This window comes from Rhipicephalus sanguineus, chromosome 1 (assembly GCF_013339695.2).
Source record: "Rhipicephalus sanguineus isolate Rsan-2018 chromosome 1, BIME_Rsan_1.4, whole genome shotgun sequence".
NCBI lineage: Eukaryota > Metazoa > Arthropoda > Arachnida > Ixodida > Ixodidae > Rhipicephalus > Rhipicephalus sanguineus.
Genome location: NC_051176.1, coordinates 170,055,166 through 170,073,881, shown reverse-complemented (window position 1 = coordinate 170,073,881; position 18,716 = coordinate 170,055,166). Strand labels below are relative to the sequence as shown.

At 43.8% G+C, this 18,716-nt stretch overlaps 1 protein-coding gene across 1 annotated transcript in view; it reads right to left on the bottom strand.

Moving 5' to 3' along the window:
- Positions 1–1,413: 1,413 nt before the first annotated feature.
- LOC119402140 (nose resistant to fluoxetine protein 6) overlaps positions 1,414–18,716 on the bottom strand; it is a 58,771-nt gene continuing 41,468 nt past the window's right edge. Inside the window, exons 4-15 of the mRNA XM_037669263.2 lie at positions 18,006–18,093; positions 16,424–16,521; positions 15,245–15,415; positions 13,895–13,988; positions 13,588–13,680; positions 13,138–13,306; positions 12,556–12,635; positions 12,046–12,168; positions 11,275–11,395; positions 6,491–6,677; positions 4,447–4,592; positions 1,414–2,803 (exon numbers count right to left, since the gene is read on the bottom strand). Coding sequence (XP_037525191.1) covers positions 2,531–2,803; positions 4,447–4,592; positions 6,491–6,677; positions 11,275–11,395; positions 12,046–12,168; positions 12,556–12,635; positions 13,138–13,306; positions 13,588–13,680; positions 13,895–13,988; positions 15,245–15,415; positions 16,424–16,521; positions 18,006–18,093 — 1,643 coding nt within the window. The 3' untranslated portion in view covers positions 1,414–2,530. The remainder of the gene's footprint in view (positions 2,804–4,446; positions 4,593–6,490; positions 6,678–11,274; positions 11,396–12,045; positions 12,169–12,555; positions 12,636–13,137; positions 13,307–13,587; positions 13,681–13,894; positions 13,989–15,244; positions 15,416–16,423; positions 16,522–18,005; positions 18,094–18,716) is intronic.

Here is an 18,716-nt window from a genome sequence, read left to right as displayed (position 1 = left end):
TTTTTTCTGCCTGCGCATAGTTGTATATGTGCAATTTTGTAACGTTTTTTATCCCTGATATTTTATTATGAATGTTTCCTTTGTTGTTTTTTTTTGTTTTTTTCGTGCGCCAGTACAAAGACCTTACGGTTGTTCCTGGGCACATTAAATAAACGTTTGATTTGATTAAATAAACGTTTGATTATAGATTAGCCAGTTGTCATTCAGAAATCGGGAACCGAGACTAGATTCGAACGCAGGTAGGAAATATCGCAGTGCATTACTAATTGTATCTCAACCAGCCTTACTGTGCGAGTGAAAGGTCTTGCGGAAGATGGGGCGTGTTTTTGGGGACGAAATAACGGTGTAGTATGAATGACTTTGTGATCACTGATTTTACTTAAGTACGAGATAGATTTTAAGTTTTAGGGGTCATTTGCAAGTATCACGTCTAGCATGTTTGCAGATTCACTATTGACGCATGTTCGCTGGTTATACATATCTCATACTCCTTCTTGGTGACGACACCAAGAAGGAGTATGACTAACTCATATATCCTTCTTGGTGACGACAACAGCTTATTTCGTCGGCAGTTGCATCATGGGTATTCGCGCAAGCTCATTCACTGTGCCACGTCTTTGGACTATGTAAGCATCGAAAGCAATGAAAGAAATGGAAGAGGCAGTGCAATTAGCGCTATGGAAAACTGCTTTCCTAGCACTCAAACCACGTATGCCCTTTCCATTCAAGTAACCGCGCGCAGTTCGCAGCGGCTGGAGGCGAGAATCTAAAAATAATAATAATAAACAAAAGATATCAGTGAGTTATTATCTCAACAGATAAGTCGAACAAACTATAATGTGCGTTGTTGGGCTAGTTGCAACATACCGCTCTCACCCATTATCTTTAAAGCCGGCATTCTGCTTCCGTGCACAATAGCGCGAGGTCTTTATCAGGACATGCCACGGTGTCCGCATTTCACTGGCACTCAAAAGCAAAATAGCTCGTATACTTAAATTTCGGTATGGTCACTGTGGTGCTAAGAAATATCTGGAGGCCTCCCCTACGCTGTCCGAGACCGATTATGGCGAATCAAACCACGTAATTTTATTTGAACTTCGAAAACGCTTGTCCATGCTTTTTGCGCGAATGAGACATGCCTCTTGACGATCACTTTGCCGCACCGCACCATTATTGGCTCTCGGTGCTCGCAACATACACCTGAAAGCAACAGTGTGCGCATTTTACAAGGAGTCACTTACCGTCGTCAGTCTTGCTATAATAGCGTACTTACACGGATAGTGCAGCACTTTAGATGGCTATAATGTTCGTACTCTGTCTCACAAAAAAGAAAAATATTAGCCCATTGACGTAACTAACAGACCCACTGCTGGCCATTTGGATTAATGTGGTAAAAAAAGAAATGAACTCTCATGGACATTTACACATTTATTTACAAAACAAGTTCAGTCTTTGAAAGAACAACATCATTTGCGTGTATGTATTTGTCCTGAGCCAAACTGTCGTAGCTGACAGTTAAAATGCGCTATTCCCGCTACTTTACATTTTCATTTATTGAATAAGACTGCAAGTGCATCGCGTGCTGCTTTTCACTTCGCCATGACATGCTTTTGTTCCCTCACCCCTAAGAAAACTTTCGCTTAGTTGCTTGTGTTTGTCAGCACATAGGGAATGAATTCAACCATTCAGACTATACGACATGGCTCTATCAATGACATCAAACACTTTAGCAAAACAAACATACATCGCATTGGAAACAAAAACAACCTCTAAGAAGCGTAATCCAGGTGACGACAGCGAAGATGAACATGTGTTACGCTATAATAATAATTCGTTTCTGCTTCATTTTCAACAGAGGGCAAAACAAGCAACATGCACATACAAAGGCGCATTGGCGCTAACCCCTGGGATTTTGGACCACCAGGTTTCTACTTGCACTATCCGGGGAGTTATGACAAGGTCATCACACACAAGGGCCGCACGGACAACGCCCTGCGGTGTCACCTTACGCATTCAGGTTCTTCACACGTTTGCGCACTGAAGTGAGTAGGTGGTGCGTCATTGCTTCGCGATCTTCGACAGTTCGTTCTGCTTATTCTGCCCACGCTGGCATGCAAGCATTCGAACAAAGCAGATAGATGACTGAAACTGGCCGTCGCTTTACTTGTGCTACATAACACCAGATAAATTAGACAGATGACATGTAACATCATAAAAAATGTTGTGCATCTAGCTTGTGTACGCAATACGAATGATCCGACGTTCGACCGCGACAGTGACATCAAAGTCAGTGTAAAGTTGTCAATTAATGAAGAAAAGTATGGAAGTGAGCGCAGTGTGAAGTCCGGGTGGTGTAACAGCCCCGTCGTAGCGCACTATCAGTATTCTGAGTAGCAATATACAAGCGGAAACCTTTGAATGTACAAGCCAGTTTCTTCCTCAGAGGCGCTGCCGAGTGTTTATGAGAGGCAGGTTGCAGAGGCTCCGCCGCGCCTGCTGTCATCGCGCGTCAGTCTACCGTTGACGGCTCTCAGAGCCTAGATGAGCTGTTCCGCTCGCCTCCCGCTGATCGCTTGTAGTCGTCGGGATAGTGGTGGCCGTTGATGACAAAGTCGACGGGAGGCGACTCGGGCGCGTATGCCGAGTTGGACAGACCGTTCCCTGAGCGGCCCTGCTTCTTGGGCGGGCCGGTAAAAGGCCGCAGGATGATCTTCTCTAGGTTAAGCATGGGCACTTCGAAGAGCAGTGTGCCGATGAAGGCCGCAGCATAGGAGAAGACCAGGTCCGACACCACGTTGTTAGCCTGAGAATGATAGCCAGTGGATGTCAACGGCAGCAGCAATGATCGTTTTACATTAATTCACCTCTAGCGATCCCCCCCCCCTTTTTTTTTTTCAAGTACGGAGTAGCGTTAAATGTACGCATTAAGACAGAGACATTGAGATTTGGAGCGACGGATTACCGCGTTCCCATTGCACTGGACACGCAGCAGTCACAACGCTCACAAAAGAACGAAAGCAGGAAAAAAGTGACTCGGAAAGTGTGCAGTTACTAATTCGAGCCGTAACGCCAATAGTAATTGATATAAGGTGTGCTTTCTAGTGTTTAAATAATTGCGAAAGCCCCATAGAGCGCATCTAGATGCGAGGTGTATAAGGTAGGTAGTTACACATAATAAACACCTTTAATCCTAATAACAATAGTATAGTTACAGAAAAAAAGCTAATCAACAAACAAACAAACAAGCTCGTATAGTTACAGAAAACAAACAAAATTAACTGTTGTTTCAAAAGCATATACAAAAAATGTTTGAAGGCACATCATTCACATTTCCTAGCGTTGGTATACGACAAACAGGGTTGCCAGGTTTGGCTAATTTCGGCCAATTTGGCTACTTTTTTTAGGTCGGTGGCGGCAGAAAAAAACGCTTTGGCTTGGCTACTTCTTGGCTACTTTCTCGTTCTCTCCCTTTTAAATTAATTGTGAATATCCTGCGATGTCGCAGCCGCTGGCTTTTGAGAATTCGGTGTCAAACAGGGCAGCTAAGGCGTGTTTCCAGCTCTCAGAACCCAACTTGCCACTTGCATCACACAAATTAAAGGTCCTTTGGATATATGGCGGTGACCACCTGCATGGCTGAATGCGACTTTAAACCGTAATTGCATGTGAACAAGACAATCAAAAGCGCTCCGCATCCACGACAATCGGCGCTCTTTGAAATTAAAAATCGTATATCTGACGAAATGCCTGTGTCATTTCTTAATATTAGGTACGGACTTCGACTCATGAATATCAACCGCTCGCACTTCAGCATCACGCAAGAAATGATTGCGAAAATGACTACAATTTATGCTTCAAACCCCGCCACTGTGATTTTGAGCACATTCACGTCTTACTCATTTTTATTGTCGCCACATGGCTGTTACTTCTAGTCCTTTTGAGAAAGGTCGCGTAAAACGCGTTAAGAGATTCTCGTTTTTGCAACAGCGTAAGAAACTTCGTCCTCCTGCACGAAATGGTCGCTAAAGTAAACAATTTAAGCTTGAATCTCAGAAATTCTGATTGTGACAGGTTCAGAGTGTATTTACTTACATTTTCGCCAGAAGGATTCTGCATTTAGACACTTAAATAATAACGTTGCAGTCGTTTTCCCACATGCGTGGCTACTTCTGGCTGCTTTTGCGGCCCTTGACTAAAACTGGCTGCTGTTTGGCTAGTTTTTCCAAACTATTGGCTATTTTTTGCTTTTTCGACCTGGCAACCCTGACGACAAACAATGTAAAGATTGACTCGGTACTAAGAACAACCCCGCAACCGAAGGCTTCTAGAGGCCCACAGGGTCCCACTTGGTCAAACATTATCGTTAACGTACATACGTTCCGCAAGAAAACGCCGATCTACGTCGAATGAGCTCAACGTTTCAATGACGACAAGCAGGGTACTTACCATCTCCGGAAAATGCCTGAGGAAGAAGCGCTCCCTCATTTGGCCCTGCTTATACCACATTACCACTGGGTGCAGGAGATACGTCATGAAGGTCAACCTGCTCAGTGGGATCAGTGCCTTCCACTGAAGAAACTGGCCAATCCAACCTGTGCAAGAAGTGCCCCGCGAGAAGCGTCTCAGTTTGGAATTTGCATGAAATATGAGTAAAGAGAGAGCACTCTAAAGGTTTGTCTTCAATGGGCTTCACATAAAACAGTTTGCTAAGAGGTTTTTCTTTAAGACCAAGGTGCCCTGGAGAAACAAGAACCCAGATTAAAAATTTTACGCAGTAACAAGGTGTAAACAGCAATAACATTGCAGACAACTCCTGTCTGTTGTACAGGAACGTACATCTAAGGTGAACACCACATTAGTATTCAAGCCCTCACAGAAGCAGTTGTTTAATATATTATTCGAAAAATTATTATTGTGTTTGTCGAGACCTCGATTACACGTCATATAACGCAAATTTCCCTCGTGAAGTAGATTAAACCATCTTGTTGCGTCGGCCTGAATACTAATGAGGTGTTCACCTTAGATGTTGTCTACCCTGTACATACTGGCCGGTAAAATGAACCTTAAAACTTAAAATGTCACTTTGTGGACAACTGAAACACATGAAAAACTGATTTTAGTGCCAAAAATGTCTTTCTATCTTTCTTTAGTAGGCTGCTCATCGTTAAAGACACTGCAAAGCTTCAATTCCAGGCTCAATACAGTTTGTACAAATACCCCTGTTCAATAAGAATGAGAGTTGGTATCAATGGGGTCTGCAAAAATACTGCTTGCAAGCTCAATCGCAGGTGATGTCGTGTGCGTTTATGTGCGCATATGTGCATGCGTGTTCGTGCGTGTGTGCATCTATTACCGATATAAAGAATAAGGAAGACCGTGATACCAACAGGTGAACAGATGCATGAAAATGTTGCAGATCCCACGCACTGTGGGAATCGGTGTACGTGAAGCTTTCCAGGAGCCAACAATACAGCATGGCGCATTGCTACATGACACAAACTCCGTACACGCATGATGTACGTGCCCCTCAACCACCACAGCAGCCCAGTAAAAGTAAAGCTCTTTTTTAACATGAAAACGTGTTGAATCACAAGAAACGACGTACTTGACCACATAGAAGGGCTACACGGCGCCAGAACACGGGGAAAGGCCGCTTCGCGAATTTCGGCGACGAACACGTTCCGTAACTTGTATGTAGGTATGTTCGTGTTTAGATCGAAAATGCGCGCGTTCACTTCTTATGAAGAAAATGTTATGCGACGCGGCTAACGCGTGAAGCGTCGCAAATGGCTATAGCTTTACGAGTGAAATTCGTTCAGGTGCTTTATTCCGACTTCTAAGCATGCTTCCGGGGCCTGATTCGCTTCTGTGCTGCAGGTCATGTTAGAAGTCATGTGCTGTGACAAATTATAATTGAGCGAAATGGATAACTGGGGTAACTTAGTTTGCATTCCCCTCCAGAACCTATTAAGCACAATAAATATTCGTAATTATCAGTAGTTTAAGTGAAGTCAAAATTGGTGTCATAAGTGACACCGCTGTAAACGAGGGTTTCTAACTAATTTCTTTAGCAACAATCAATATCTAACCACACGAGCGTAATTAATATACCGTACACACAGAAATGCGGTCACTCCGACAGGGAATCAACGCCGCGTCTTCGTGCTTAGCAACAAAACGCCATAGTCTCGGAGCCACCACGCGAGGCTTTCGGCAATTTCGTACCGGCCGTTACATATAGCAATTTTCTTCGCATCCTAAATCTGATAGTTGAGTGATAGTTGAGCGAGAGGAGCAATTGTCGCAGACCTCTTAAAAATGTAGTATGAATAGGCCTTCTAGCTATTACAAATGCAATCAAGCGTATAGTGCGGATCGCGCAAGTCGGTCAGGTTACTGCCGAGGAAGATTGTAAGCGCAGATAACATGCTCATGCTTGGAACGTTTTACGGTTCGTCGCGCAGCAGGCACGATGCGCAACTTGACGTACCTCCGAGGCCAAACTGCGAAGCGAACAGGATGTAGGCCACAGTGGCCGCCCAGGCTGTCCTGTGAGTGATGGCGAACACGTAGCCCACGATTCCCACTGTCTCGTAATGCTCGTGCCAGTCGCGGATCCCGTAAATCATGGCCAACTGAAGCGTGATGGCTGCCGCCCAGCCAAGGATGGCCAGCGCCTGCGAGACACCAAGATGGGGTTGTGACCACAGATCTAGGTGACAACAGCTGGTTCCCATTAGTCACCACGGTGGAGTCATCGCCAGGTTGACTTAAAGCGGATATTTTTTTATTTTATATTTTTATTTAGTACATACTGCAGTCCGTAGACCAAGCAGGAGGGGCGAAAAAAGTGAGCATAGCGAAAAAAATCGAACAAATTATACAGCAATTTAGAATACACACTACTACTGAAAAACAAGTCTTACTAACTAGGATGCTTAGTTATACATCTCTAGAAGAAAAGTGAACAAACTTCTAGAAACAGTTTCAAGCACAAAAAAGTAAAGCTACACGGCTGAAATAATAAGATGAGATAATGTAGCATTGCAATAACAGCAGTGTTGATTACACAAAAAGATGCATGTGTTTTTCAAAGTCGGGAATGCCACGTTCAGGAAAAACATTTGAAGGCAGTGTATTCCATTCGCTAATGGTTCTCGGAAAGAAGGAGTGTTTAAAAGGTTAGTAAGTGCAAAGTATGGCGTCAGATCATGATTGTGAGCATGTCTGGTTTTCCTGGAAGAAGAGGGAGAGATGTATTTGCTGAGATCGATATTAACTGCCGATTACGAAGCAGGAAAAGAAACTTGAGTCTGGCGATAGCTCTACGCTGTTTCAGGAGTGGAATGTTGTTCGTAGCCATAAGCTATGAAGGTGAATCAAGATTCTGATAGGCATTATAGATGAACCTTACCGCTCTCCTCTGGACCATTTCAAGTTTATGAACATCCTTTTTAAATTACGGGTCCCAGGCTACGCATACATACTCTAGACGGAGCCGAATAAATGTATTATATGCAAGAAGTTTGATCTGAGATGGCGCGTTTTTTTAGTTTGTGTCTAAGAAACCCTAGTTTTCTAGAGGCGGAGGAACAAGCGTCGTCAATATGTTTACTCCACGACAGTCGATTGGTAATATTGACTCCCAAGTATTTAAAACTGCTCACTTAGATCAACTGATTATTATTTAAGGTGTAGCGTGATGTAAAATGGGTAATTTTATTTGAGATACGCATAAAGACTGATTTACTAATGTTTAACTCCATCGACCAGGTATGGCACCAATCGGAGAGAGAATTTAGGTTGTTCTGCAGGCACTCTTGATCCCTTTCACTTTTAATTGGCTTATAAAGAATGCAGTAATCTGCAAAAAGCTTTAGGCTTATGGCGGAGGTGTCAACTGATGAAACGTTGTCATTGATAAAGATGAGAAACAAGACAGGGCCAAGGACACTTCCCTGTGGAACTTCCGAGGTTACAGGCAGAACCCCAGAGTTGTCACCCTCGACCTGGACAAACTGTTTCCGGTTGCTAAGGTAGGAGCGGATCCAATTAATTACATTAATGGGTAAACCAATATTTGAAAGTTTGGTGAGTAGTTTACCATGACAGACACAGTCGAAAGTTTTTGTAAAATATAAGAAGATGGCGTCTATTTTGTGGCCCTTATCAAGTGCTATTGCGAAGTCGTGAATTGTGGTGACAAGTTGAGTGGTAGTTGAGAGGCCTTTCCTAAAACCATGCTTGAAAGGAGTCAAAATATTGTTTTCTTCAGGAAATGACTTTATGTAATGCGTGATGATGTGCTCAAGAAGTTTACAAGGACCGGAAGATAATGATATTGGCCGGTAGTTTTCAACATTTAGGCGATCACCTTTTTAAAATACGGGAATAACACGTGCCGTACGCCAATCATCGGGAAGAATTGAATTATGAAACCAAAGACGAAAAAGATGGGTGAGGACACGCGCGATAGGTTCGGCGTAACGTTGCAGAAATGCGTTAGGTATACCGTCTGGACCATCGGAAGATTTAGTCTTAACATTCAGTAACAGCGAAAGGACACCTTCGACAGTTATGAAATCGGCAGATATAGTAGAAAGATGTCTTCAGAAGATGGCGGACATTACATGGCATAATTGTCACGAACAACGCAAGTTTATACACGAACAACGCAAGCTTATGAAATATCCGGAAGGAAAGAACTTGCATTCGGATCACTCAATCGCAGCTAAGCTTGACGAAACCGCGAAGCTATTGGTACTAAACGTTAGATTCATGGCTGCAGGGAAAGATGCTGTCCATTCAATGTCGTTACTTGACTATGTCCGCGAAGTTAGTGTTAACTGGGTAAGCATTCACAACAGTTAAGTGTTCTCACGACCTTGCCACAAAGCCAGGAATTCAGATATGTATGCAGATAATTGTACGCAGTATGCGCTTCTTTTCTTAGATTTTAGTTTCTTTGTTTTTTTCTGATTCGGTGCTCTGAAAACGATTGGTAAATCTGCACTAAGCATTTGCTGAGCATAACATTTCTATCGTGTCTTCTATAGCGCTGTTGCCTAGTCTTCTCCGTCGGTTCACTTGTGCCTTCGGGCATGTAATGTCGACGGGTGATACACCGAGTAGACCAGCGGGAGCCGCATGGCGTGTCGCTTGCACCCAGAATCCACTAATACTAAAAGCGTCGACATAGCGATGGAGAAGAACGTCCCTATAGTCGTCGAGTTGGGTGATTAAGGTTTAGCGTCCGTTAACGTCAGTGTCGCCGTGCTCAGAAGCAATTAAATTGAGCCACTGAGAGTGGAGTGGAGACAACGCTAAGAAATTTCCATAACTGCGGCCGTTCTTATGCGTTACAGAAAACGTACACCCAACCTCAAAAGTTTACGGACAACGCGAGCGCGTGCTAAACTGCCTGTCCGCGCACACCAAGCGGTGCGCCACCTATACCATCGACCGCATTCACAAGGATGGAAATGGGTCTTTTTTTTATTCACAGGCACATCAATTTGTACTGCTGTGCAGCGCATTTGTAGTTCGTTTTTTTGCAAGCAAAGCGCCCATCTGCAGTAAGGCCGTCACACTTCTACTTTGATAGCAGAATCTTGGCAATCACAGCGCGTGTCGAATGGTGTGCCGTTGAATTATCTTTGTATACTTATCTATACTGCTCTCGGAGACACAAGCATACGTAGCCATTACTGCCAAAAAGTGTGTCGCGCTAAAAAGACAAAGACAGGCAATATTCTTGCCCAGTGACAAAATAGACAGACCATAGAAACCCTTTCAGACGCCACCTATAAAGAACTGTCTCTAAATGTGTCAAATCGATACAACGTTATTTCAAGGCACTCGGTTTTCTATTGCAACAAAAATAATGTCAGAATATGTTCATTTATGTGTGTCATAGCAACTAATCCTAATTAAGTTGTTTTAAATATCTACTTATCTTGAAGTCATTGATACTGTGTTTTCACATAACTAGAATGAAATCTCAGGCTAGAAATATTGTGCAAGTTCATTTTTGGTTATGTCCATTTTGAGCAAAGAAAAATGAAACTTTTCACATGACTCGCAGGAAGCGGCACGTCGAACGACTCGTCGATCGTGGTAGTGCCTTCAGCAAAGTGATCATATGCATCAGTAGACTGCAAAATTAAGTTAAATGCAGACAAATTTATTATGTCGGAGGTTTAATTTATCCAAAGCTCGATATATCTTGCTCTTTCTTAGCCCCTAGTTGATACAAATAGCAAAAACAAGTGTTGTACACAAGTGTGTGCATATCTTGTCAGAGGGTTAAGGAAGGGATGCGTCTAGGCGTAGCGCTGCGGTCCGTCGCCGCTGACGTAGCGGAAATGTCGCGAAGTGGCTGTTAGCGCTCGCGCGGTCCGCAGACTTTCGCGATTGACTGTACATTGAAAAGCACACGCGATTACTACGAACTTTCTCACATAACCGGGTTAGGCAGCAAACTCTACTTCGCTCTGTGGAGAAGGCTCGAGTGACAACACGCTGACCGAGTCCCCACGATTAAAAACCTGCCGTTAAAGGTCGGAGAGGATGTAATTGGTGCGAAGGGGCAGTAGTGTAGAATATAAAATGAAAAAAAAAAATGAATACTCGCGAAATTTAAGAAAATGGAGGCTACTCTTTCAAAAGAATCACGTGAAGAAAAAACATTTCTGAGAGACCTTCACAAGCACAGATATGGGAGAAATCGCGTGCAAAGAGTGTAGGGAGTAGTAAAAACTACCAACGATAATATTTGAAATAAGGGAGCCTTACGCCGACGGTTACTTGCGTATAATGGACTACGATATCTCCACGGCTGCGCTATAGTCTTGTAGCCAAAGCAAACATCGCCATTTCTGAGCACTTGTCTGTTGTCGTCAACGCTTTCCTCGTCTGCAAAGCACTCAAGCAAGCGAAATTCGCTCTGTGTGGTAATTTGAAGGAGTGAAGCGACGATGGGTTGCAATCACCGGAGTCAAGGTTCTTTCCTTGCTTTGTCTCCGACGCTCCAGAAGCAAGACCATTTACGGCCCTTTGGCCCCATTCTGTAACACCAGTTTCGGGTCTTCAGGGCATGTTCTCATTAAAGCCTTTAGCAGCTTTGCGAAAGTATGTCATGAGGAGGGCCTTAGCATATTGATCAATTGAACGTCACAAGGACAGCTAATGTGCAGTTCCTCTGGCCCCCTCCTCCCCACTTAAAACACGCGCAATGTATTGAGGGTATACAAGGCTTCGAAATGCGACACGTACCTTGCTGAAACGAATTTTCTGCTTCCTGAAGAAAATGAGGCCAAGGAACAGTCCAACAGCGTAAGGTCCGTAATGTGTGTAGGGCCTCCAATGAATATAGAACGCTTCCTTTTTGATGAGGCTGCAATCAAATACGTACAATTGTCATTCATTTTTTTTTTCGGCGACGTTCAGACGGCGCGGCACTTTTTTGTTTCCTGGAAACTCGACGCGGGTGACCGACATACGAGCCATCAAGGACGAGCAGAGGCCGATAGAGAACTACAGGGCAATTGTTACCTCCTAGAGCGATGTACACCTTAAGCTTGCGCCTCCATCCCGTTATACTCATTTGCAAGCGTAAACAATTTGTACGCCGACGTCGTGAGAGAAGCCAAACTAAAGATTCATGAATTTCTCGCTCTTAGAGCAGCCCAAAATTTTATCATGAAGTTTACAGTTAGCCAATCATTATATAATTTCACCTTTTTTTCTCACCTACAAAAGCAGTTGCATTCTTCCTGCCCTTATAGTATAGTGTCGCTACTCATTGAACGGCTCTTGATGCCTCTGAAATACTAACCTTGTTATCAGTTTGTTCTGTTGTACTTTTGCTTTAACTTAAAGGCAATCGTTCGAAATAGGTATGACGGTCATTTGGTAGATGCGCGTTCTTCGATTCTTATACGTGAGAAAAACAAGAATTGGTTTTGTTCTCAGTTTGTAAACGTAAGCAAGGGAAATAAAAAAACAACACAAAAACTGAAGCATGCCTGGCGCAAAGATACTTACTCGACGTCGGGGTGCAGGAAAATCATGATGGCAGGGAAATTATAATAAACTATGATGACCGCCATTATTATGAAGGACACGACGAGGAACATGAGGTTGATTAGACTTCCCAAGACGGGGTGCCTGCCACAAATAAAGAATAGGGACCCTCGTTAAAACGCAAAAAGTATTTTCCTCGCGTTCAACGTTTGCGTTCTGCTTTATTTTTGCTGTATATTTGGTCGTTAATTTATCAATAAGATGACGAAATATTGATGGATTATTTATGGATATACACGCGAAATACGGCCAAATAAAGAGACATATAATTTATGAAGCATCAAGGCTTAATATACCGCACCAAGTGAAACACAAGATGTGAGTTTACTAGAACTGCTTCATTAGAGGGATGAGTTTGATGTGACATTTTATTCAGATGGACCTATAATCTCAGTAACATTAAAATACAGTCTAATTGAAGTAACTTCACAATGAAATTCGTGATCTAGACAACCGCCAGAGTTTTCTTACTTGTACATTGGTAGAACGACCGCAAGAGCAAGAATGTAAAACTGCATGTCGCACTGAAGATACCACGTGGTCTCCAGACACTGCATGGGAGAAGAGCACGACGCAAAATAACTCGTCAGGGCCGCACTTAATAGCAACGAAAACGATATTCGTCAATCTCCTATAAATACGAGCGGCTTTATAAATTAACGTCCCCAGCTACGGCTAACTGACCCGTGTACTGCTTAAAAGCAACGACGTTTTGCCTGGCTACTAAACTCCGATTGCGTGCACGGGAGTGGGAGCACATCCACCAGAACTGCACATAACACACCAGATATAAAAGCAAACTTTTTTCCTGATAATTTACTTTTAAATATTACAGAAAATAGAATAGAACAACAGCTTTATTTCACTTTCTTTTTATAGAATGCCCTGCCAGACGACAAAGTTATTGAAGCTATCGCGCACAGTCTACACATCAGGCATATCTACAATGCTGCCTTGTCTTTTTTGTTGTGTTGTTGTTGTTGGTGGTGGTGGTGTTGTTGTTGTTCATTTACCGAGTCATGGCGCACTGAAAATGAAATATAAGGCACTCACTATCGAGTCGTAGGTGGTGACAAAGTTAGCAAAGAAAAGCAGGGTCTGCCACCAATTTTGCTCGCACTTGTTCGCCTGCACGTCCACAATTTCGTGCCACACGGGTCCCCGGCCAAACACGGGCAGCAGGATGATGAGGGCCAGAGTAAAGCCCAAGGGCGGCACAATCCTAGAAAAAGAAGGGTGACAGTGAAAACGTTGGCACGACGAGCTAGAGAACGCGACGGCGTTTCACAGAACGAAATCGAGAGGCAACCTCCAACGTCTACGAACACATAGTCGCTCGCGCTGCTCTTGTCCTCACAATCTTTAGTCCATGGCGCTGTATGTTTCTCAAGTATAAACGCAACGAGGTTGCTCTCGATCTACGTTTATTGCTTCACTGGTGGAAAACCTACGAAACAATGTATCGAGATGAAGTTAATGAAAACAACAGGAATGATTTAATACCTTAAAATGCGGTGGAAGAAGTAGATGAATATGTTGAGACGTCCTTTGTGTTCTGCCATATGCCGGAGAGTTGAGTAGGCAAGGGTTACTCCGCTGGAAAATTGAAGCAAAAATAATCAGGCAACAAATATACTTCATGTTTACCGGCAGCGCAGCCACACACACGGACAGAGAAAAGAAGCGAAACGGAAACACATTTGCGCTGCCGGTAAACATGAAGTACAACCAACTGGCCCAAGTTTCCGTTTTGTAACAAATATACTACTCGTGAAAAACAGTCCATCACGCGTGGAAAGATAATACATACCCGAGCATGAAAAATGTGTCCACAGCCAACCAACCATTCATCATAATTTGGAAGGGCCATGTGAATGGATCTTCGTGAATATTCTCCAGTGAGACTGGAAACGACAAAAAGTGATAAACCTCAGTTTATTCCTCGAAACACACTACAAAATCGTTCGACTGTCTAAATGGATTATATCGATTAATGTTCGATTCCCCATTTAAAACGTGTTAAGCCTGAAAAAGAAATAGACCCTGATACAAACTCTGTATTGAACACTTACAGGATACCGCGAGTCAGGCATTTCCACAGGGTCAGTAAAAACTGAAGAACCCGTTTGGGGAGCATTTCTTGAAGCCTGTTTATTATGGCACCTTGGATTGGCAGGTACTAGCCATCAGCATAATTAACACGAACGCTCCGCAGAGATGGTATGGACCGGTTTGGTCTGGCGCCTGCGCCGCGAAGTGTCAGTCGCCATGTTTGCGGCGGTTGACGATAGCTGGAACTATCGACAGTAAGCGCACTCTCCCCGCCGGTCAGACACACGCGAAAGAGAAGTCGACCAGTCAAATCGAGCTGCGCCCCAGCTGTCGTCAGACGCCGCAAACATACCGAGACACACTTCGCGGTACTGGTGTCAGTCCAAGCCGGTCCAGGACACGCTGGGGGCCGTTCGTATTAAGCGTGCTGACGGCTGTAGTACGTTGCACCAGCCTACAGAACACAACATTTTGCTACGTGGAAGTCTCCAATGAATAGAAATCTAAAACTGATAGGGAAGAGAGATGCAAAATTATATAAACGTACAAATGCTAACAAGGTCGAGCCCGGCTGGTTCTCATGCATTGAGAAATAGTAAAAAAAAAAAAGGACGCTACGCAGATTAGCATGAACTGGCGCTCTCAGTATACGTTTAGCTACAGCAGTTGCCTGTATGTGACAATTTTTATCTCTTCAAGTGCTTGTTTAAATATGAGTAGGTGGTCAAAGCGGTGAGCGGTCACAAACGCTGCGAATACTTTCATTCCCATCAGGCGTGTAGGATGTTTCTTTGGATCGAAGGTTTCAGAGTCGGCATAAAGCAGGATTCCTATCGCTTATTCCTGCTCCTTTCATAACGCGCCCGATGTCGGTATAAACGTATAGGCAGACTGGCGATCAGACTAATAACGAAGCGCGGAAGTAAAACGAATTGAAGCAGAAGTGTTAGATTATCATGGGGTCCAAGTTTCTCATTTCTTTGCATCGCGGTTCGCATATTTCCACAAGATTTATATTAATAGTAATGCGTGTCACGCAGTATTTCGAGGTTCAGTTGTGTAGTATCAAACTGCCCTAGTAGACAAAGCGCCAAGGAATAGACAGTACCGACTCGTTCAGGGTTCATGAAGATGTAGGAGTGGCACAGCACCACCCAGCACATGCTCAGGAACTTAATGCCGTGGATGGCGCCAAGCATTCCCTGGGATGACTTGGTGTTGAAGAGCTTCTGAGCGTTGTCGTAGAACGAGAAGCACTTCATGACGTCGAAAAACAAATCTACAAAACAAAGTTCAAAAGAAAACGCGTTCAATCAAATGCAACGTATTAAACGCCGCGAAAATCAATGCCGAACGACTCGCTCTGCATGGTTTACACAAGCACACTCCAATGAAAAAAAAAAATGTTCTGTAGTTTACCTAATTTCAATTGAACTTTGTATATTTTAGATCCTACTTCAGCGTATGCGGAATTTGCGGAAATAACTCACCTTAAGGTGCTGTGTGCCGGTCAAGCACCGGTGCTGCATGCAGGTGACGTCATTTTTCTACGGTTTCACGCGCATTACCCGTCGTACCACGACTACGTCTCAATATCGCGCTAAATTTTATTCGTTTAATACTTTTAGGATCACTTGCCAGCCCTCCGGATTCCCTCGGGAGATTTTGACGAGTGCACTACTTTCCGCAAATGTGTATAGATCTCATTTACTGCCCTGTCATGTTATCGAAGTTAAGTTATTACGTAGCTTTGCGTACTCAGTAGAAGTGAAAAGTTCACGAAACATGACAGGCGAGGAATGGACGATGTCTGGAATGGTACTACCAAAAAATCGCATAAAACGTTCTTTCGCGAAAACAGTTCTTAGAACTAATGGCTAATTATCAGTTGTTAAATAAAGCTTCTGCAGCGTGCCGCGATCTCACCAATGCAGAGTGTACTGGAATAACATCTAAATAGGCATATTATACACGTTTTTCTTAAGTGTTGCTCAATATTGTTGTGATAATTTATTGTCAAAGATATCGGAATTCAGCGGAAACGAATGTGAATAGATTTTTTCATTGAACCTTGTTCGGTGTATGTAAAATTGCTTAGATCAACTAGCACTAAAAAGTGCGAATCACAATAATAGCGCTTGGCAACGCAAATGTCTTGTCATTGCACACGCAGCGTGTTTGAGTAGCACACTGACTTGTGAGTTTAGCCGCGCAATGCACAGTGTACACGCGGGATGGTGTGCGCAATGACAATGTCAAGCTGTTGGAAAGTATCCAGGATACTCACTCGGTCTTAGGTTCTTTGGATCCTGTGAACACATCCGACGGCATGTAGTTAAAATGGTGCCCAGTACACACAGCACTACAACAATGCCCATGACGATGCTGCGTCAGAGAGCACAAAACACCAACAAAGGTTATGTTTCACTGCTATGCTGCACATTGAAGGATTACCCTAAAAATCTAATTTTCAGATATCCAGATGGGGTTAAAGAGCAACTCAAGCAGAAAGTCATTGTGTGCGACGCGAATGTGATATCAGTCGTCGAAACGCAACGCTCCATTGCTGCATGTCATATGCTTCAATATGACGAAATTCGTGGTGTTTTCAATGTGGTAGAGCTCAGTAGAGCTTGTTGATGCTCTAGCTGATACATGCTATACTCCGACTAAGAAAGAAGGCGAACAAGCTCCATAAGAGCAAACAATGACTTAACACGCGAAATAATGGAAACGTATCGCATTAGAGAAAAAAAAAAGGAAATCTGTGTCACTGATACGCCTACGTTTTCGCGTGGTAGTGAATGCGAATATTTTCGATGCTGCCGAATGAAAATCTTTCTAAGCGCGAACGTTTTTTGCGCATACTTGACAAGGCTTCATAGAACGCACTCTTTTTTCCCTTAGAATAAAGTTAGTTGCGAGTGACGACCTGTATTCCTGCCCGTTTCTGCTTTTGTTGCACGTCTTACTTGCTCGGAGTATAGCGTTAGCTCCTTACACCCCTCGCTGACACACTTCGTGCTCCGCGCTTCTCGGGAATCCTAAGAGCAGCTCATGAGAAATGTGCGTATGATGAAGAAAGAAGGCAATTATATGCAAGCAGGCAGTCAGAGGAGGGGCAGAGCAGCGAATGCAACAGCAGCAATGCAAACAGCAGCGAATGCAAACAGCAGTGAGTGTTGTTGCGCGAATGACTAAAAGATGAAGAAAGAACGCCAGGCCTGCACGGGACACACAGCACAGTCACAGCGAAAGCTGGAGGAGCGTTCTTTCTAGAGCCCGTTGTAAACTCTCTTGGGGTGACTACTACAAGTGCAGTTGCGAAGTACCAACTGAGCCATAAATCGTCATAATTTTGCGAAGTAGGGAAGCACCCACTATGCCATTATTCATTCTGTGGAGAAGCGAGGTACACACTACGCGTATTTAAGGCATTATGTGCATTTTGTTGATGCTGTGGCAGATGACGATGAGAAATTATGGCTGAGCACTTTGTAATGGGTGAGCAGCTTTGAACCGCCCAATCGTTACGCAGTTCACATTTTGTGACGCATGGTGTTATCTGACTTTTCTACCAAGCTGTATTACATATATTAACGCGATTTCGTGCCCGGCATGACGTCTGTATAGTCTTTTTGCGAAAGTGTTTCAAGCGGCAGCGTGGATCTGAGGTAGAATACTCGATTGCCGCGCAGAAGACGTGGGTTCAAATCCCGCTCGATTCTGGATATTTTTTTTTTTTTCATTGCTCGCGATAGCGGTTACAGACACCGGCAGCGGCGGCGGACTACTACGCCACCAAAATCGGCTGTTGTGATCTCACAACAGCTTTCGCTGTAATAAGCAAAGATAAGATGCTGACTCACATTATAGCCAAGTGGTTCTTCTTTATGGTGATTGGTCCGTCAACGTCGCAGTTGATCGCAGTAGCATTCCAGTCCATGGGTTTTAGAACTGCGCATAACGAAATGGTACTTAATGAACATATTACACTCCTACTTGCTTTTATTCCTGCAATCTTGTGCGACCTTGATAACCTCCCCCAGCTGTTCCTTCTGACGATGTCAGGCCTAACAAAAGACGCCGCAATTACCGCGGAAGTGCTTTGATATTTACATATGCACCGAATGATTTCGCCGGTTTGGCTACTCACAATGTCGAGCGCTTAACAGCGTCTGCACAGCAGTCGAAACGCTAAACTAAAACTGTCCAACTCGCGCTGCATCACGCGGTATCACTAGACGTATAGCGATAGATGAGTGCATCACCTGTCTTGTGATGGACGAGCGAGGTCATCGAGACGCTTAAATTAAAAGAGTCGCTTGCGCTGAGCCGTCCATGCAATTTGAACTAAACTCGAAGAAAAGATTTGCTACTGAATTAAGAAATAATACCTACGGCGTTTCGCATGTGAGTGCTTAGGCTATCTTCCAATGTGATTAGATAGCTGATTATTTAACGTTAGTTGTGTTTTTACAACGCATTCATAAGTTGATACTGTTGCTTCAGCGAAGCAGACCTCACCCGTCGTTGTGGTTTGTTCGCGGGCCCCGGTGGCTGCATTTCAATGGGAGCGA